This window comes from Paecilomyces variotii (assembly GCF_004022145.1).
Source record: "Paecilomyces variotii strain CBS 101075 chromosome Unknown C8Q69scaffold_3, whole genome shotgun sequence".
NCBI lineage: Eukaryota > Fungi > Ascomycota > Eurotiomycetes > Eurotiales > Thermoascaceae > Paecilomyces > Paecilomyces variotii.
Genome location: NW_021167142.1, coordinates 152,848 through 172,552, shown reverse-complemented (window position 1 = coordinate 172,552; position 19,705 = coordinate 152,848). Strand labels below are relative to the sequence as shown.

The window sequence follows — 19,705 nt, the reverse complement described above, 5'->3', positions numbered from 1 at the left end:
TCGGGGCAGCTCCCCCACGATCCGCTTGACGCTGTGCGTCGGATTGTTCGAGGAACGGATCTAAAATCTGAACAACTATATTCACAGCACCTCAGACGCCTGAATTGAGAGCGAGTGTCAGATTCTTGGGTTAATTCACGATGGCGGGTGTCCAAAATGGACACGTTCCCGAGTCAAACAACAGGCTCGGTGGACGCGTCCAGAGCTCCAAGGAGTCAAAACGCAAACAAGGCTTTGTAAAATGGACATTTGGGCTCGTCGCAAGGTGAGTTGTGAGCAGGAAAATTCTTATTTATATATTCTATTTTATTCATTTTCTTTTCACACGCGAAGACTTGCTGACTTTGTGTGAATCCTTTGCAGATTATGTATCTGGTACGCGTTGCTCACGCCGTTTTTCCGCTGCCCTTCAAATCCTTCAGAATTGGACCAGTCATCGCCAGCGGTTTGCAAACCGTACTCGTTAGCCAAATCGCATATTGAGCCTCATGTTCTTCCGTATTACGACATCTATGGTGCACCGTATGTGGACTTGGTTCGCCCATATGCCAACAGCTTGCATGAGCAAGTTTACTCTCCTGTCGCAAAGGTCGCAAAGAGCGGTTATGACACATATGGAGCCCCCACTATCGCGCGAGCTCAGGCACACGGCAAGAAGCGATGGGAGACTGAAGCCGTTCCGCGATTGAGGTCTGCCCAGGCAAGCGTGAGCGAAATCTATGAAGCTAATGTTGGCCCGCATGTCAAACGCGCAGCAGCGGTCATAAAACCGCATTACGATGATGTTAGTGGCAGAGTTAGACAGCTATACAGTGTATATGTCTTGCCTTCATACAACCGGACGAGACCTTTCATTGGCAAGACATATTCTTCGGGTCAGGTCATTCTTGTGGATAATGTCTTGCCCTTCACGCACAGGGTATGGTCTTCCATTGTGTACTTTATCAACACTACGCTCTGGCCCAGTGTGACCGGTCTCTACTCAGAAAATGTCGAGCCGCAGCTGGTCAAAATCGGCGAGAGACTAGCCAGCTACCGGGAGGGGAAGAAGTTGAGAACGGTTGTGGACGAGGTTGAAGTTGACAGGTAGGAACACAGGCCTCCTTCTTTACTCTATTTTCTGACTCCATGACAGTTCCTCGGTCAATAAATCGCCCAAGTCTACTAGCAGCATCACGTCCTCCAAGATCGAGACAACCACGGCAACAGCTACCACTAGCTCCAACGACCTTGCGGCGACTGAAAAATCGACCAAATTAACCCCTTCGCAGCAGATTGAAGAAGCGCGTCCGATAGTGGCTAGTGATCTTCATAAATGGCAGGAAAAGTTCACCGTTGCAGCTGACAAAGGAGTCGACGACTTAGAGGAGCGCATTAAAGAAATTGTCGACCGCCAGATTGAAGGAGCCTCTAGGAGACATGGAGATAGCTTGGTCGAGGCTCTACTGGCCGTATCAGAGCAGCAGCTGTCTGATATTAAGGAGCGTATTAATGCTATTGTGAAAAGCTTACCAGATGAAGCTACTCCCAAGATCGAGGACGATGCCCAGGGAGAGCTGCTCAAGGAAATCAGGTCAGCTGGAGTTGCAATAAGGGACCGTGCTCATGCTCTTAGAGAGTGGCAATCTTCATTCGATGATGAATTGACACGCCGTGTATCTGCGGCTGTCGAGTCAACTCTTGATATCTTGGACGGTATCCGCGACCTCGGGCTGCAGGAGATTGGTATGAGATGGGCTTGGATGGACGGTGTCACCTACAAGGACTGGGCCAAATACCATGCCCTCAAGGCCCAGTTCGAGGACTGGCGCAGCGAGGTTAGGGACATTGGCATGCAAAATGAGAGGCTCGGAGAAGCCAGAGACCTGGCAAATGAAATTTTATCTCGTGGGATGACGATTGCAGAAAATGCAGCAAAGGAATTAACCCGCCTGAAGGAGGTTGGCAAATGGAAGATTGAGGCTCGAGAAGTCAGCGACAACTTCGATACAAGACAGGAGCCTCCCACTCGCCCGAAGCCAATCTCTGCTACTGAAGATCATATTGAAGAGCAAGTCGTGTCTCAATCCACGGTTTCTGATGAAACTGCTACAGACGAGTCTTCCTTCGAACAACGACAAAACAGCGAAAACCAGAGACCACTTCAAGCTGCCGAAGAAGCGGACGCCGAAGAAGCTGATTCTGAACTGCCTAATTTGGACGGCTCCAATGAATCGCTCGCCGAGGAAACATCCCAGAGCTCTTCTACTGAAGAAGATACTCCTGCACAGGACCAACCTTCGGCTCCGAGGGTTTGGGGAGGGGCTGCAGCTGAGTCTATTCCCGGGAGGAAGGGAATCGTCAACGATGTTGTTGATGATGACTCCGAACAGCACAGATTCTCTGAAGAACTACAGAACCTAGCTAGCAAGGCAGGCGACCGGTATGCCGAGGCCACCAAGGTTGTTAGCGAGGCGTTGCTTGGTGAGCCCTCTAGCCGCGGGGTCAAGGAGAATGCTGGGTCTGTAGTCAGCGATCAGTACTCAAGTGCTCTGTCCGCTGCTTCAAGCGTGCTCTATGGGACTACACCCAGTCCAGGGGAAAGCATCGTTAGTGCCGCATCTGAGAAATATAGCCAGGCTGTTTCTGCGTAGGTGACCTCTCGACTTGTCTTTCCCTAATGTGTCTTGCTAATAGAACTCTAGGGCTTCTTCCGCTTACTATGGCACTTCATCTGCCGCAGGACCGTTGGAGTCTATTTCGTCTGTCGCATCCTCCAAGCTGCAAGAGGGTCTTAGTCTTGCTTCGGCCCAGTATGCGAGCGTCAAGGCGACTATTTCTCCCACTCCAACCTCTAATCAGAATCCCGTCCTGCTTGATGCTCAACGCCGCTACTATGAAGCAGTCGGGCTCGCACATGACCACTACTCGGCATTTGTGACCTCTGCTTCTGAAGCAGTTTTCGGTACTCTCACTCCTTCGGCAGCCCCGAGCGGCTTCCTGGATGCGTTGGAAAATGCCAAGTCGCATTACAGCCAGGCTTCTTCTCTCGCCTCATCTAGCCTTGCGGCAGTTGTAGCATCAGCAAGCTCCGCCGCGAGTTCCAAGGGACAGGATGTTCAGAGCATAATTGCAGACGCCTCCTCGCGATACAGTGCTGCGCTGTCGGCGGCATCCGCTTCTCTGTCGTCTGTCTCAGTTTCTGCAAGCGCTTCCATCTACGGAACGCCCACTGGTCGTATTGAGTCCGTCGCCAGCCGAGCGTCAGAGAACTGGGATACCCTTATTTCAAGAGCAAGTGAACAGATCTACGGAACCCCCACACCTTATGTCCAGCAGATATTGGATCAAAAAGCAGCCCAGTATGAATCTCTCAAGGGTCTGGTTTCGGAGCTTGTTGTCGGAAAAGAACCCGACTTCACCGAGAGCGTCATGAGAAAGCTACAGGCAGTGTATGAGACCCCATATCCAGCTTCTGCATTGTCCTCCGCCTCAAGCTATGCGAGCGATGCTTATGAGTCTGCTTCGTCTGTTGCGGCCGCTTACGTGACGCCATTGCCAGCCGTCGAGGACATAATTAATTCTGCAAATGAGCAGTTTAACTCCGCTGTTGACGCTGCCAGTGTCTATGTTTATGGCACAAGCAAAGGCCCTTATGAGCAAGCAACATCCGCTGCGGCTAGTATCTACAATTCCGCATCCTCGGGGGCGAGCGAAGCCATATACGGCACTCAGACAGGGTATCTTGAGGCTGCTAGCGTGGCTATTGAAGGTGCATTTGTCTCTGCTCAAGGCGCCCTTAGCACTGCCGTGTATGGTACTCCGACTGGCCCAGTTGAGTCAGTCTTCAATGCTGCCAGCGATGCGTATGCATCTGCAACATCTGCCGCGGCAGACAAAGCGTCTGACGCAAGCTCCGCGGTTGGTAGCGCTTATTCCAGCATCCAATCCAAAGCAAGTGCCCAGATATACGGTGAACCGCAAGGTGCTCTCGAGAGCGCAACCAACCGATTGGCAGTTGCAGTCGAAAGCGCACAGGCACGTCTCTCCAGCCTAGCCTCCAAAGCCACCGATGGAGCATCCGAAGTTTTCTCCTCGGCTGCATCTGTCGTGGAGGACTCTGGAAGCAGTGTCAGCAGCGCAGCTAGCAAGTTGAAGGACGAGCTCTAAACACTGAGCAATTCGCCGTTGCATACCAAATAGCTTACTCTAATACGGAATATACATACCACGCAATATCGCGAATTGTGGACGTGACTATATGCTATCTTTATATCATGACGAATATCTGGCAGTCCATTTTCGAGTCGTTGCAAGACTGATGTTTTCAGTTCTTTTTGTTACTAAGCTCTACCTGTGACATTTGTGGTGCTATTCATGCACTCCACAACTTGCCACGATGAAACGTCTCCCTTCGACATAGCACATCTCTTTCTATTTCCTTATTTTTTTCATTTGTCTTGCCCATTTTGCATCGCAAAGTATCCGACGCTTTCATTTCGCGGCTTGGTTTCGAACCTTTTTCACATAACCCCTGCCTTACATCACACCCGATGTATGTATATTGTACATGTATTTTTGCACTTTTCCACCAATTGAAAGTGCTCGATTTAGTTGGAATATATTATTTTCCAGATCCTTTCAGAAGAGTATTTATATCGTATTTCGTATAGCTAACAATCTTAGATTGCGAGGTTATTCACAGCCTTGGATACGTAAAGTATATTATACATCACCTATACTGTACACGCTGGCCACCTCTCTTCTCCATCTTCTTCTGCCTTTTACTTTCAGGAGCAGCAACTCCCGTATCCCCGCCTCCCGCCATACCAGCCAGTCCGCTTTTCATGCCGGTGAATGTGGTCCATGCCAGCCAGACAGAGTACAGCGGCACAACCACCCACAACCACCATGCCTTATCTCCAAAAATACACACAGCACCCATACAACCCCAGGTCCAGTACAGGACATCCCACATGTACTCCGTCAGCCCAGAAGCGCCGAGATCCTCACCAGCAGAGCGCAAGGAACCATCGACGGGGTTATATCGCGGACGTCCGAGGCGCTCGAGGTAGAATTCAATGGCGAGAACAGGGAACGTGAAGATAAAGTAAGGCAAGAGCGATCGTGGACGGTTGAATAGCCAATGGAGGAGGAGGAATATGGCATGGAGAGACAGAGTAGTGATATGTGTGCGCAACAAGAGCGAGGTATTGCGTGCAGCGAGGGACTTGGCTGCTTTCTGTGGTGATGAATGAGTCAATGGACTGATTTTATATAATGTCATTATCATGGAGATCTTACCTGGGCCATTTTGTTTTGCCCCGTAGACGCGGGGAATTCCAATCAGAAGTAAGATGGTGTAGCTAAGTGTATCGTGTCCGGAGATAAGTTGACTGAGGTAGCGTAGATTATTAAAGTGTCGGTTCAGGAGCCAGGACAGAACAGTAAACACTGTAAGTAAAGATCGTAAAGGGAAGATCGACAGCAACTGGTCTCCCCTGGGGTTTGAGATCTGCGACCACTTTAGCAAAAGGCTGGCGAGAAATGGAGTAGAGTAGCTGCGAGCGGAATATCACACCGAAGCTTTAACATGCAAAGGGAATGGCGTTGCCCACTACGACAGGCGCCGCAGCCACCGCCTCCACCAGCCACTCCCGTGAACTGCTGCTCCAAAACATCACGGCCGCTCTCAGGTCAATTCCACTGTCACACCTAACAACTCGCCCACTACATCGGTGCCTCCGCTCGTCGCTCGTTCCCCTGGACGCCATTCTTATCCCACGGTCGACATGCGATTCGGCTGTGTCTAGATTTAGCTGGTTTAAGGACGTCACGGGTGGTCCGGACGTTGTTGACTGACAGCAATCCCCCCGAGCGCCGGATCCACCACTAAAGGATTCACTGGTCAGGAGAGGGGTATTGAAGTGAATGAAACTGGACAAAGATTACCTGCAACACTTTTTCCCGATATATAAAATCACCACCATCATCATCCTGGCTGTTGCGCAAAGGGCACTGAACGCTGCATCGTCCCTTCCTCTGTTTACGAACAACAGCCAGAACTGGGTCCTTGATTCTCTGATTGCGCGAACCGCCCGATGCTTTCCTCCTCCCTCTGAATCGGATTCTGGACCCCCCTGTATTCAGTTATCTGCGCAGACTTAATCAGGCTGCAGCAACCATGTCGCCCTCGACAGCTCATATATCCAGCCAGTTACGGCAACTCATATATTACCACCTTGACAACAACTTGATTCGAAACGCACTCTTCCTTGCTGGTCGATTACATGCCTACGAGCCCCGATCTTCGGAAGCGTCATACTTATTGGCCCTCTGCCATCTTCAGAGCGGGCAGTCCAAAGCTGCGTACGAATACAGTCGAAATTCAGGTTCGAGAGGGACACATGTGGGCTGCTCATACGTCTACGCGCAGGCGTGTCTGGATCTGGGGAAATATATCGAGGGTGTCACGGCGCTAGAACGAAGTAGAGGACTCTGGGCTTCAAAGAACCACTGGAGTAAGCAGCCATAGGGCGGGAGGCGTGTCATAGGCATCTATGCTAACGGGCGTTTTTGGAAATAGATAAGCATAGCGAAACGCGAAGACAGCATCTTCCAGATGCGGCGGCGGTTCTCTGCCTACAGGGTAAGCTCTGGCAGGCGCACAGAGATCTCAATAAAGCTGTCGAGTGCTATGTGGAAGCCCTGAAGCTGAATCCTTTCATGTGGGATGCGTTCCTGGGACTTTGCGAAACTGGTGAGATGCTGACGTCTGCTACATTGCTGCAATCGAGTTGCTGATCGATGTTCCCTAGGCGTCAACGTGCGGGTCCCGAACATTTACAAATTGAGTCCGGATTTACTAGCTATGCTCTCGTCACCGGGGAACAATGATGCCACGCCGCTCGAGAGGTCAGCCACAAATGGAGCATTACAACCGCAAGCCAATGCCAACCCTAATATCGATCCTTTTACCACAACATCTACATATGGCAGCTCGGCCCTATGGGAAAAGCTAAATGGCAGCACGGTAAGTGTTGCATCTGCCGGAGTGCAGTCTATACCCGAAGGATCGGAGACCCCAGTAGCTCAAAGTGATTCGGACGATCGTTTCGCGCACGCTGCCGGCGGGACGGAATCTTCATGGGAGCCTCCTCTGGCACCCGCGAGGAGAAATAGAGCGATGCATACTGTGGGAGTCGACTATACCGCCGATCCTCCACCAAAAATGAGAACGACTGTCAAATCTCGACTTCGAACAAGGGCGGAACCGGAGGAACAGAGCTCGGTTCATATTGAAAGAGAGCAGCCTCCTGCGCTAGCTGTGGGAGAACGAAAACGGACGATTTCAGGGCAAGTAGCCCACCCGCCATCCCAGCCAACTGAACCTGGGGCGCCTCAAAGACGGAGTGTTCGCCTTTTCAACCAGATCAGGCCAACTAGCAAGTTATCGAGCACCGCGTTGGGGGCTAAAGACAGCAGGGAACTCAAAAAGGTTAAGGCTACAGGGACAAAAGGTCGTACAGCTACCACGTCTGCTGTTGGTCGCGTGGTGAGTGGTAATCGAAAACCAGCCAGCGATGGAATAGAAACGAATGGCAGAGACCATACGTCAGGTGCGGCAGCACACGGGACTGCCAGCAGCGGAACCTCTAGAGCAGCTTCGATCGAGAGGTCGAGAGAAATCGAGGCCCTGGGCTGGCTCTTGGACCTCTTTTCAAAACTGGGAACGGGATATTTCGCTCTGAATCGCTATAAATGCCAGGAGGCCATTCAGATTTTCAATACACTTCCTCAGAGCCAGAGAGAAACTCCATGGGTACTCTCCCAGCTGGGACGTGCATACTACGAGCAAGCGTTGTATCCCGAGGCTGAAAAGTACTTCATCCGGGTGAAGACGATTGCACCATCACGATTGGAGGATATGGAAATCTACTCGACTGTCCTATGGCATTTGAAAAACGACGTGGAATTGGCGTACTTGGCCCACGAACTCATGGAGATTGATCGGTTGTCACCGCAAGCATGGTGCGCCGTGGGTAATTCTTTCTCTCACCAGCGTGATCACGACCAAGCTTTGAAGTGTTTCAAGCGCGCAACCCAATTAGACCCCAAGTTCGCATATGGGTTCACTTTGCAAGGCCACGAATACGTTGCCAACGAGGAATATGACAAGGCGCTAGACGCATATCGGCACGGTATCAGCGCGGATAATCGACATTACAATGCATGGTACGGTCTCGGTACGGTGTACGAGAAAATGGGCAAACTGGAGTTCGCGGAACAACACTTCCGCAACGCAGCGAGCATCAACCCCACGAATGCAGTCCTGGTCTGCTGCATTGGTCTGGTGTTGGAGAAGATGAACAACCCGAAAGCGGCGTTGATCCAGTACGGACGTGCTTCATCACTGGCCCCTCAGTCGGTGTTGGCCCGATTCAGGAAAGCTCGGGCCTTGATGAAACTTCAGGAGCTCAAGCTTGCCCTGGTGGAGCTGAAGGTCCTCAAAGACATTGCTCCCGATGAGGCTAATGTGCATTATCTTCTGGGCAAGCTCTACAAGATGTTGCACGATAAGGGTAATGCGATCAAGCATTTCACAACGGCCTTGAATTTGGATCCCAAGGTGAGTAGTTAAACATGCCTTGTGGGCGAAATATATACTAATGTTTCTTGGCAGGCGGCGCAATACATCAAGGACGCTATGGAAACCTTGGACGAAGATGAAGAGGACGATGAGGACATGGCATAGGCGACTGGATAGTTTAAGGTCATCCTTGCTACAGGCAGACCTTTTCTACTTTCTTCTTCGCCCTCCGGGTTGAGGGGGTGGATTCCACTTTACATCTGCATTGGGCGGTTGGCGTTTGTGGAAGCGAGGAGCATTAGCATGGGCGGGAGTTACGGGCAGTTGGTTATCCTGATTATATTTTGACTTGGAGAGGCACATCGGACATGGAGACAGTCCGCTCGCAGATTCTTTGTTGTACACTACCTTAGCGGGATTGGCTTTCTCGTGGTCAGCTTGGAACCACGCAGGAGACGGTGATACCCGGGCCATGGCTTCGATCATGAATATAATGCTGATCATGCGGCGCGACTCTGGCATCAATAGATATTGTTATTTGTACTGACGCGTTGATTCTCAGGTTATGTGCAATCATCCCTGTTTGGCGCAGGAGTTAAGTGAGGTCGTATGACCGGATGGTTGCAAGACATGAGATTCAATTCCCCGGCATTGAGTTGAAATGATCGATCCAGCTGACAGTATAATAATCAACCTGTGATCGAGTAGTTATTACATTAGCTCTTGTAACTGCAAGACGGCACCAAACTCATCCTGAGAATCCACGGCCGTCCATCTTGTTCTAGAGCAAGTGCTTGCGGGGAGTTGGAGCAAGCCAAGGCGGTGAGCGGTGCCCAACAGAAGACCGAAGCCCCAGCAGAAAAAAAGAGCCGCGGCGCGCAGGAACGAAGTATTCGTGTACGTCAGTTGCCGTCGGGCCCGTACTCTTCTTCTCTTCCTTGATCGCGCTGTTTATCTCTGGCCGTGGTTGGTTTGCCGCGCGAAGACTGGTCTCTATTGTCTCTCCTTCTGTCTATCACTATCGAGCACATCCATTGGACATGGCCGCTGGCTCAGTGATCGTCTTCTGAGTTGATTCCACATTCCCGTATTGATATTGTGAACAGCGTCCTTTCTGAGAGGCTCATTTGCATCGGATCATCCTGCACCAGATAGAGTGAGATCCCGATACCATAGTCTCTACAAATATCTTCTATTAACATCATAGAGCGCTGTGCCATCGAGGCTGCCTCCATCCGTCGATATATCTAGGACACCCCCCCGCTTGTGTGCCGCTACTTTCTCCACAACCATGTCCGTCTTAAGCTACGTCGTCTCAGGCATTGCCTCGTATGTCGTCGTGACGCTGTCCTTTTTCGCTGCTTCCGTGAAGATTCCCCATGCCGGGTTCGCAGCTCGCTGTTTGGCCTCTTACGGCTCTCTGCTCGTATGCGCTAGTTACGGTGTCGTTGCTTCCATTGTTCTCCGTGTTGCTGGATATGGACGGATATCGCAATGGGCTACCGCGCGTAGCTTTAAGTGGGTGATGCGCTATACCACTGGAGTGCAATTCGACATCATTGAAGGAAAAGAATATCTGTCAACTCGGCCCGCGGTGTTCATCGGAAACCACCAGACTGAGCTGGACGTCCTCATGCTGGGAGCCATTTTCCCACCGTACTGCAGTGTGACAGCGAAGAAGTCGCTCAAAAACATACCTTTCCTGGGATGGTTCATGGCTCTGTCGGGAACGGTCTTCATTGACCGCGCCAACCGCGAGACGGCAGTGAAGGCGTTCGATGGTGCGGCCAAGGAGATGCAGGTGCATAAGCAGAGCGTCTTTATCTTCCCGGAGGGAACCCGCAGCTATTCGGACAAGCCAGAACTCCTGCCATTTAAGAAGGGTGCTTTCCACCTGGCTGTCAAGGCTCAGGTTGATATTGTGCCTGTGGTGGTGGAGAACTACTCGCATGTTCTGAGCCCTCGAAACCTGAGATTCAACTCCGGTACTATCAAAGTTAAAGGTAGGGTGTCTACGTTAACATCGCGCGCTTTTCAACACTTGCTAACGTACGCAGTTCTGCCTCCGATCAGCACAAAGGGATTGACCCCGGCAGACGTCGACAGTCTCGCCAACAACACACGCCAGACGATGCTGAAGACGCTGGCTGAAATGTCGCACAAGGATGAACAGGAGGTCGACTCCAGGCCACACAACGCTAGTTCTACCGCTGTTGAAATCTAATTTGTGATACTAGCCAGTGTTCAACAGCTTCCCTACCACGTAAAAATGGTAGTATATACCTACAATGGGCTTCCTGTGGTGTTCACTTGGACAAAGCCGTGATTGTCCATCCGGGTGTCGATAGTAGCAAGATACGCTCAGTTTCCCGCCCGAGCACACGTTCATCATTGTGCTCGACTAGCAGACAGGATTAAGGATTTTGGAAGAGAAAGGATCGAGCGAACTACGAGTCGAGTTAACTGGACTCAAATTATACGCCAGCCACTAGATGGATACCGAGCGGGATGTGTGGATTCACTATTACTTAATTTGTCGAGAGGCTGCTTTCGTCTTGTTGCACAGTAGCCAGCTATGACTTCACGTTATTATACCAACCTAGATCTCCCTTTTCCTTTTTCGCTCCCATCGAAAGCACAACGCATGAATCAGAAGAGCAGATCGAGCACGGCTTTTGCCGTCTTAGGATAGATGCCAATGATAGAATGAAGAAATGTAAAAAGTTCGCTGGACTGCACTCAGAACTTTCGCTCTTGGTAATTATCCATCTGTAATCGTATAAATCCTGAATAGGATAAAAAATATATCACATATCATGTAAACATGCACAAATCGGAAATTCAAATTCAACACGACAACCAATCAATCAAAACCAATCATCGATCCAAACACCGACACTGGCCCTTCGCACAAGGTGCAACATCCTTCTCAATATCAATCCTCTCCAGATTCCCCCACGCATCATTCATACTCCCTGCTCCAATCTGCCCACCTCTTGCCGCCGTCGCGATCAGGTAGTCCCTCTCGAACGCCACAACCTCGACCCGCACATCCTCCACCTTCTTCCCATATAACCAAGTCTTCACACCCGTATACGGCTCACTAAACCCAGACCCTTCTCCAGCACCAGCATTACTAACAACAGACTCCGGTGCAACCACATCCGTGAATTCCAACTGTCTCAGCCACGGCGCCAGAAGTGCTTCCCCGGTCATTTTAATATACGCTTCCTTCAGAGCCCAGTAGGCGTAAAAGAGTCGTAAACCCTTATTGACAGCTTGCGTGGGTCTTTCACTTGCAGACGCAGAATCAGAATTGGAATTGTCGCTGATCTCGCTAGAGATCGCGATGTTTTTGATCGTTTCCAGCTCCTGTGGCGAGAAGACTTCGGCGAATATATCGACGAATTCAGCTAGTGCTTGAGGTGTTGCGGGGATAGAATCTTTACGTCGGCGGGATCGTTCGTCCACGCACGTGATGTCTATCCCGACTTGGGGGATTGAGTGGTTTGGTGCGGAGGCTGGAGTTGGGGGTTTAGAGAATAGATCCGCTTGTGATGGTGTAACTTTTGCCGTCCCAGACGAAGTTGATGAAGATGAAGAAGAAGAAGACGATGGCACAACACACCCCGCCAACGCAACCAACGACGCCTGATGACTAACATTAAACTCAACATTCGGAATAGGAACATCGCTGCAAGATCCATCCTTCTGTTTCTGCGAAGGTATAAAACATGGTCTCCGATGAGGCGCCGGCGTGCGACTGATGCTGATTTCAGCCCAGGGAATCCGACACGTTCGATGAATAAATAGGTACTTGAGCAGGTTTGAAGCCAGGGACATGTGACGATCGGGCAGTTGGTAGAATCTCTGGACTGATTCTTGGTCTGCTGGTTGGAGGGTTTCGAGGAGGGGTAGAGTTGAAGATGTTAGAGGGCGGGTGTCGATGTACCATCTTGTTAGGGATGGGGAGTTTGAGGCGGACATGGTTTGAAGTATGTATGTATGTATGTACTGTAGATTGAGGTTCTGAATTGAAGCGTATTTTATCTCGAAATGTGCATTGCTTATGCGATTTGGGGGTGGGTTTTATAGATGGGTAGTAGTACTAGCAGTAGTATATTATTACAGCCCGAAAATCTATCTACGAGCTGGGGTCGGTAAGATCAATGGAGTTTAAGTATCTATCCGCCCCATCGAAGGAAATTCGCCCCACCTGAAGCTTTTATAATATCATATCTAGCCATTATTCAAAGATGTGTGCTCGGGCGCATAATTAGTAAATACGAGGACCTCTCCGTGAGTGATTCCAATTCCAGTTTCTGGTCTCTCCTGAGTCATGAAACCAATGGACATGGTATGGACTACTTGAAAGAGTAACTGAGACTGAGTTCACGGCCCGACGTTGATCCCGGCGGTGGCAGAAACATCCATCCCGATAGCGACTCAAAGTGGCGCGAAAGTGGGATGCCATGACTCGTTGTATATTGGAGCTTACAGATCAATGAGCGGCATCACAGTGGGAGTTCTTGCCCTCCAGGGCGCTTTCTACGAGCATCTGCAGCTGCTCAAGAAGGCTGCCACCAGTCTGGAGCAGTCCCAGAGTATTCCGGCCTCACAATGGGAATTTATCGAAGTGCGGACTAAGGAGCAGCTTGACCGATGCGAGGCTCTGATCTTGCCGGGAGGTGAGAGCACCACGATCTCTCTGGTGGCTGCAAGCTCCAATTTGTTGGAACCCCTGCGGGACTTCGTCAAGTAAGTAGGCGGTGATTTAGGTGTGGCTTCGAGCTGTACGCTGACATTTTCCTGCACTTAGGCTCGATCGCAAGCCAGTATGGGGCACCTGCGCTGGGCTGATCCTCCTTGCGGAATCTGCGAACCGGACCAAGAAAGGTGGCCAGGAACTCATCGGCGGCCTCGATGTCAGAGTCAACAGAAACCACTTCGGTCGCCAGACCGAGAGTTTCCAGGCGCCGCTGGAACTTCCCTTCCTTGAAGCGCTAGAGTCCAATCCCCAGCAAACGTCTCCTTTCACTGGAGTTTTCATTCGCGCTCCAGTGGTCGAAAAGATTCTGCCCCATCAAGATGGCATCCAGATGGAAGAGGAGAAGAGAGAGGAAACCGTCATCGCTCCTTCGCGAGAGGCCAAGGACCAGGCCGCTAAGGACGCGATGGAAGACCATGTGGAAGTGTTGGCAAAACTGCCTGGACGAGCGGCGAGACTAGCCACCGCTGGAGTGGATATACCTGCTGAGCAGGAAACCGGTGATATCATCGCCGTCAGACAGGGCAATGTCTTTGGAACGAGCTTTCACCCAGAGCTCACGGACGATGCGAGAATCCACGCCTGGTGGTTGCTGCAGGTACAGGAAGCTGTGAACAAGAGACGGAACGCAGAAGGCTTGCCTTTGAGATGATTGCTCTCGATGATCTTTTACATTGTATATGCTGGGTATGATATCAGGTAGACTTTTTCTTTTCTTGCACCATACCATAGAACAAGGATTCCCATCCAACGCCGTGTATACGCCTAGATCAACAAACCAAATTACCTACCTTTCCCGTACTCTTCTTCCTCTTTTCTGCGCTGCTCCGCCATTGCGCGGCCATAGCCTCCACGTCCCGGGTCATATTCATCTCTATATTCGTCGCGAACCTGTCCGCCAGATTTGCCTCGGCTGGTTCACGTTAGCAAGCTCTCGTCAGCCACAAGGGGCACATGTGGCCACGTACCCGTACTGCCTTCCTTCTTGGAAGCCGGGGTCAAGGTCTGTTCTGATAATTCTCTCATCCAGCTTGGTTCCACCAATGTATTTTAAGCAATCAAGGGCATCTTCGTGGGTGTAGTATTCGACAAAGCAGAAACCGCAAGGAGTCTTCGAAAACCGGTCCAGGCCCATGACGAGACGCTTAATCTCACCACACCTGTTGAACCGATCAGTTATCTGGCAATGTCTGCGTCCTCATGTAGTACATACTTTGCAAAGAGCTCGTGGATCTGCTCCTCTGTGGTGTAGAAAGACCTGAACAATCGTCAGTGTCAGGAACGCAGGGACCGGTAGAATTTGGCGCGCCTACAGGTTTCCAACATAAAGAGTGGTGGCGTTCCTCAAAGGGTCAAGAGGATCCTCAGCAGGCTGGTTCTCGTTCTCATCTCGGTCATGGCTGAACTTGCGCTTCCTGTTCTGTAGAAGACGGTCGTCAGCAGGTATTCGCACCACCCTAAGGAGGGAAATGCCATACCTTTCCTAGATAATACGCGCTAGGCTTGTCCAGCCTGTCCACAGTATTCCGTACATTCATCATGGTCGCAGACAATTGTTGTGTTGCGTTCGACGTGTTGTAGCGACAGTAGAAGAGTAGGTTGCCGAGTTCATCAACAGAGCCATCCAAGCTAACTAGCTCTTGGCGCGCTTTTCCAGACAGCTTCCGCTCCGCCAAAACTTCCCCAAAAAAGCACAAGGGCGCCGCCGCATCTGTTGTCTCCGACCACGACAGAGCTGCCAATTCTCTGCGCAAACATATAGGCGCAGTGAAGGCATGGGTATTGTCTCCTAATCGAAATTTATTCTCCAATTGTTACTTCACAATTTCCTCTTGCGCCCGCCTTTTCACTGCCGCGAAACCTCACCCATCACCATGCCGAAAGTGATCAGCTTCACTCCTCCCTGGCTTTGTAGGCCTTCACCAGGAGCTAGCTTTTTCACGAGCGCCGCACCTCAAAGCCCCGGTGCGCAAGCGGGAAATGGCCAGGCGCTTGCTAGACATGAGGGACCGACGAGGATTCTGGCGAAAAGAGGCTCGGAAGTGTTCGCCGTCGTGGACAATCAGATTCGCTGGTCGAACTTGACGACCTTGAAAGACGAATGGCAGCTTGAAGCAAGATCAAAAAGAAAGAGCGCTAGGCAGGGCGACGACACTCAGAACAGAACCACAGAAGGCACAGAAACAGGTGGTGATAGCTCGCAAGCATACTATAGGGTAGGGTGACGGCTTCCGCAAGGCGCTATTCCCGTGATGTAACTGACAGTTCCAGGTACTGACTGTCCCGGTGTATGGGCAAATCAGACAATTGATTCCTTCTCCAAATGGTGCCTTCATGGCTATTGTGACGGCCCATACTGTCCACATCTCCGTCCTTCCGGACTCTTCACATCTGTCCAACAATGACCCTACGCCTATCCGTCTGAAGACCTATCAACTGGGTCCGACTACTCACGTCATCCCCGAGTCGCCCGTGATATCTGCTCTCTGGCATCCACTAGGAATATATGATAATCTGTGTGGATGTATAGTGACTGTCACCGCTGACGCTGCGGTTCGCGTATGGGAACTTGATCGGAACAACCACTGGTCCTTTGACCGGCCGACATTGGCGATTGACCTGAAGAAACTAGTCGATGGCACATCATGCGACGAAGATTTCTCTCCTTCTGGGTTCGGAAAGAATAAGGGTTTCTCCGCTGATGCCTTTGACATGGAGGTCGCATCCGCTTCTTTCGGCGGCAGTGGTCATGAGGGCGAAGCAGGTTGGGCTCCAATGACTCTATGGGTTGCTATGAGACCAGGCGACCTTTATGCGCTCTGTCCTCTGCTGCCTTCCAAGTGGCAAGCCCCGTCAACTACGATTCCGTCCTTGTCTGCAGCCATTATCCCGAAACTTGCTGCCCTTGAAGAGGACGCTACTGATGTTGGAGACGAGCTGACGGCCTGCCGGCAACAGTTTGATTGGCTCAGGGAAATCGACAACCAGGACACTTTGTCAGTTTCGGAGGCTTTCCCAGAACACCAAATTCTGACACGGCCCGCAGTCCCCAGCGCCATTCCAAGACTACAGGGTCCTTTCCGTTACGACTTCGGCGAAGAGGTCGACGATTTGGATCTTACAGACATTCACGTCATTGCAGCAAAAGTCAACATGGATGATCTGATGACTGGTGAGGAGGAAGAACAGTTCCTGGAAGAGAATTCCCAGGACGGATTGTCGGCCACTGTCATATGTGTCTCCACTGCTAGTGGCAGGGTCGATATATGTCTCGAACTTGACGGTGTCGAAGGTCAGTGGCTGCCGAAAGCCAAGAAGAACGCTTTTACGACGCCCATTTCTGAGCCCTCCGATCTTGTTCTACTGGAGTCGTTGGAGACTGTCAGGGAGAAGTCTCAGCAGGATTATTCGTGGCCTACATTCACCCCTGATGTTCACTCGCGGTATAGCTTCTTCCTGACCACTGCTAACAATGTGACTTCCATCTCTCTATCCTCCTGGGTCCAGAGACTAGAAGCCGAGCTGCAGTCAGAAGATACTTCGGGGTCAGCCTTCCGTCTCCAAGTTCTCTGCGAGGGCTCGTTGTCCCTAAGAGAGCAGATTATCCAAGCTGGCGAAGATGTCGGGACAACAGAGCCCGGTCACCTGTCAACTTCCTTGGTTTTCTATGATTATGACCTTGGCTACTTACTTCTGACTTATCGCGACTCCCATCCTTATGCAGCACTTCTCGACGCTCCGGCCCGTGCGGCCTTTCCGTCCATGGCGGATTCTGTGCCCTCAGTGTCCGAAGCCCTCGCTCATGGACCACCAGTTATTGCTCCCCGGCGGGCACCTTACCAGGTCCCATCGATTCTCTATGCAGAATCGCCTCTGCAGTCGTTCGTCGAAAAGAATGTTCCTCATCGTCATAGGCATTCTCTCAAAGAACAGGTTCGCCTTTCGCCGTCAACCTTGGATCTTGTTGCTGCTGCACACAGACTTCTGTCTTCGCACACGAACGCACTAGAGAGAGCAGCATCTGATCTTTTCCGCCGCTGTGAGCGGTTGAGGGGTGAGATGCACGATCAATTAAAGCAGCTTGCGGATGTGGCAGAGCGGATCAAGGGTGTCTCGAGCGAGATTGGCCCTGATGACCAGAGGAAGGAAGGTTCTCGTAGTGAAGCAGCCCTGGACAAGAGACTGCAAGCAGCAAAGGACCGACAGGAACATCTAGTGCAGCGATATGAGAGTATCAGAAATAAGGTTTTGAACTCGGGCGGTCGACCATTGAGCGAAAAGGAAAAGGCTTGGATACGAGAAGTGGAAACCGTATCTCAATCCATTGAAACTAAAGAGGGGGGAGATGAGAGGTCCCGCGCACTCGGCCAGAGGCTCGAAACAGTAATTAATCCACTATTCCATGAAACTGTTTGGTTGCAAACTCAGACTGATAATTTCTCTAGGCTAAAAACCTTGCTGCGGACCTTCTGGCAGAAGTCAAGCGAATCACCACAGAGACTCCTGCAGGAAAAGAACCAGGGACTCCAGAGAGTCCAAGCGCCTATCCCCGAGTCCCAGGAGTTCCCGCGAGGTTGCAGAGAGCAAGACTTGCGGACGCTATGCGGATGGTCGAGCGGGAGTATGTGCCCTGTAAAATGATGTTCATATTGCGTTACTGACTCTTTCTAGATCTGCTGTTATTGATGCCATTACCTCGAGGCTAGAGCGACTCAATACCAGTGTCTCGTAGTTTTGGCTGCCTGGACGACCATTATGGTATCACATTGTTGGCGTACTATGCTTTCTCCATAGTATATGCATGCACGGTAATCGCTGTGGCTTGTTTGAGTGCTTTATTATTAGGTCTATGGCATTCTTTCGCCAGTATCAAAAGTTGGCATCCAGCGGGAAAATAGAATAATCAAAACCAAACAAGCATTATGAATGTTGCAGCTCATATGTAGACGGCTCCTTCCATGCCTCAAGTCCCGCCATATACGTGACTAGCTCTCCATCCTTCGTCAGCGAAAGTATCGTCGGAGTGGGTAGTTCGTGTGGGTCAGAATAAGGTGTATCATGGTCTCCACAACGTTGTTTGGACTACAAGTCCACAAGTCGTCGGACTCGACGTCGATTGTCATCAATGATTGAGATATCAAAATAGACGTTGGAACATTGAGTTCAACCCTATATTCTGAGTCTGCTTTTAGCCTTTGAAGAATTCCTAAATACAGGATTGGAGGTCAAGCAAACCGGGTGTCCTCTCCCGCCAAGGCGGATCGGGTCGTACCCGCTGGGTATTTTGATATAGATCTTCAGAGCTTCAGAAACCACGTTCTTCCTCTCTTTGAAGCGGAAAGTATGTAGGAGAAAGAATTCCGTTTCTTTTTTTGGGACTACTCATGATTCCCCGGTGACGACAGGCAGGGGCTGTGCGCTGCTCAGGCCTGGCCTGCGGCTCACCGTCCCAGGCACCTGACTTCAATAACATTGAACTGCCTACTCCTTCCGCTTTCAAAGGCATAAAAACAGCTCTATCAACTGCAATGGATCGAGGGTTCGATTCAGGGCGTAATCGCCAAACAGCATAATCACCACGGCCCCATACGCGCTCAGATCCGCCTTCAAAGAGGCTCTAAAAAAACTTCTTAACCAGTATATCCTATAATCTTTTTCTGAAGCCGAAAAGACCAGCAAAAAAATCCAGGCACTATGGCGCTGTTATCTCCCGCCCTCCCGGAGTTTGTCCTGACCATAGTACCTGGCGAGCCTTTCTTTGGAGGGGAATTTGGGGACCGGGGGGGCCCGCAGTCCTTAACCACTAGTCCACTGACTCGTTAAATCGAATATTCTTACTTTGATATATATACTCTCTGGAGGAAGGAGGGTCATGTGCTGGTCTGGGAGCTGAGGCCGTTCTAGGTTGGCGGTGGGTTGGGCTCGATTGGCAATAACATGGAGCCCTGCGTGGCCCTCGAGGCAGCATTCAGGCAGCTGACGTAACTTGAAGCTCTAACATCCACTTGATCACAGCAAATCTGAAAATAACATGGTGTTGTATCTCCATCTGCGCGTTTGTAATTTCCAGTTTAGTGCATTGTGAAGTTATACCACGTCCCTGGTATGAAACCTCCAGCTCCCTCATATTACTACCACAATTAAATGGCTATATCTTTATCGTAATTTTGTATATTTCATGGAAATCATCCTGTTTTATATGTGCTTTAGAGATTATATCCTACGCGACATGATCTTCTAACTAGGAGTATCAGGATAAGCAGTCCCAAACAGCCGGGAGGCCAGCAGCGGGTCAGGCAGCAGATCGACGTCTTTTTCCCAAGAACAGAACTGATGAACGTCGATTAAGCTTTCTGGCGTTTCACTAG

The 19,705-nt window shown here is 50.8% G+C and overlaps 8 protein-coding genes across 8 annotated transcripts; 5 read left to right on the top strand and 3 right to left on the bottom strand.

The window, feature by feature from the left end:
- Positions 1 to 140: 140 nt before the first annotated feature.
- Positions 141 to 4,349, top strand: C8Q69DRAFT_518314 (hypothetical protein; the record flags this gene model as incomplete). The annotated part of the gene is made up of 4 exons (XM_028633437.1): positions 141 to 265; positions 364 to 1,086; positions 1,136 to 2,629; positions 2,685 to 4,349. 4 exons carry the CDS (start codon positions 141 to 143, stop codon positions 4,147 to 4,149), a joined length of 3,807 nt encoding a protein of 1,268 aa, XP_028486226.1. The 3' UTR covers positions 4,150 to 4,349.
- Positions 4,350 to 5,604, bottom strand: C8Q69DRAFT_198218 (hypothetical protein). Its single transcript, XM_028626050.1, has 2 exons — positions 5,284 to 5,604; positions 4,350 to 5,221 (listed from the first exon to the last, which is right to left on the bottom strand). Exons 1-2 carry the CDS (start codon positions 5,290 to 5,292, stop codon positions 4,712 to 4,714), a joined length of 519 nt encoding a protein of 172 aa, XP_028486225.1. The 5' UTR covers positions 5,293 to 5,604; the 3' UTR covers positions 4,350 to 4,711.
- A 354-nt stretch (positions 5,605 to 5,958) lies between these two features.
- On the top strand, positions 5,959 to 8,757 carry C8Q69DRAFT_198045 (DNA-binding cell division cycle control protein). Its single transcript, XM_028626048.1, has 4 exons — positions 5,959 to 6,500; positions 6,566 to 6,739; positions 6,798 to 8,608; positions 8,663 to 8,757. The coding sequence occupies exons 1-4, from the start codon at positions 6,164 to 6,166 to the stop codon at positions 8,732 to 8,734; spliced, it is 2,394 nt and encodes a 797-aa protein (XP_028486224.1). The 5' UTR covers positions 5,959 to 6,163; the 3' UTR covers positions 8,735 to 8,757.
- A 1,103-nt stretch (positions 8,758 to 9,860) lies between these two features.
- C8Q69DRAFT_442998 (putative 1-acylglycerol-3-phosphate acyltransferase) lies at positions 9,861 to 10,793 on the top strand (the record flags this gene model as incomplete). The annotated part of the gene is made up of 2 exons (XM_028628883.1): positions 9,861 to 10,572; positions 10,627 to 10,793. 2 exons carry the CDS (start codon positions 9,861 to 9,863, stop codon positions 10,791 to 10,793), a joined length of 879 nt encoding a protein of 292 aa, XP_028486223.1.
- Positions 10,794 to 11,119: 326 nt separating this feature from the next.
- C8Q69DRAFT_198058 (4'-phosphopantetheinyl transferase NpgA) lies at positions 11,120 to 12,727 on the bottom strand. Its single transcript, XM_028626049.1, has one exon. The coding sequence runs from the start codon at positions 12,554 to 12,556 to the stop codon at positions 11,447 to 11,449; it is 1,110 nt and encodes a 369-aa protein (XP_028486222.1). The 5' UTR covers positions 12,557 to 12,727; the 3' UTR covers positions 11,120 to 11,446.
- A 346-nt stretch (positions 12,728 to 13,073) lies between these two features.
- On the top strand, positions 13,074 to 13,989 carry C8Q69DRAFT_505467 (pyridoxine; the record flags this gene model as incomplete). Its single annotated transcript, XM_028632709.1, has 2 exons — positions 13,074 to 13,327; positions 13,389 to 13,989. The coding sequence occupies 2 exons, from the start codon at positions 13,074 to 13,076 to the stop codon at positions 13,987 to 13,989; spliced, it is 855 nt and encodes a 284-aa protein (XP_028486221.1).
- A 65-nt stretch (positions 13,990 to 14,054) lies between these two features.
- On the bottom strand, positions 14,055 to 15,017 carry C8Q69DRAFT_198010 (small subunit of nuclear cap-binding protein complex). The gene is made up of 5 exons (XM_028626047.1): positions 14,816 to 15,017; positions 14,651 to 14,757; positions 14,551 to 14,595; positions 14,306 to 14,497; positions 14,055 to 14,250 (listed from the first exon to the last, which is right to left on the bottom strand). Exons 1-5 carry the CDS (start codon positions 14,876 to 14,878, stop codon positions 14,121 to 14,123), a joined length of 537 nt encoding a protein of 178 aa, XP_028486220.1. The 5' UTR covers positions 14,879 to 15,017; the 3' UTR covers positions 14,055 to 14,120.
- Positions 14,994 to 18,273, top strand: C8Q69DRAFT_460416 (nuclear pore complex protein An-Nup82). Its single transcript, XM_028630157.1, has 4 exons — positions 14,994 to 15,553; positions 15,609 to 17,720; positions 17,783 to 17,958; positions 18,009 to 18,273. Exons 1-4 carry the CDS (start codon positions 15,212 to 15,214, stop codon positions 18,067 to 18,069), a joined length of 2,691 nt encoding a protein of 896 aa, XP_028486219.1. The 5' UTR covers positions 14,994 to 15,211; the 3' UTR covers positions 18,070 to 18,273.
- Positions 18,274 to 19,705: the final 1,432 nt, after the last annotated feature.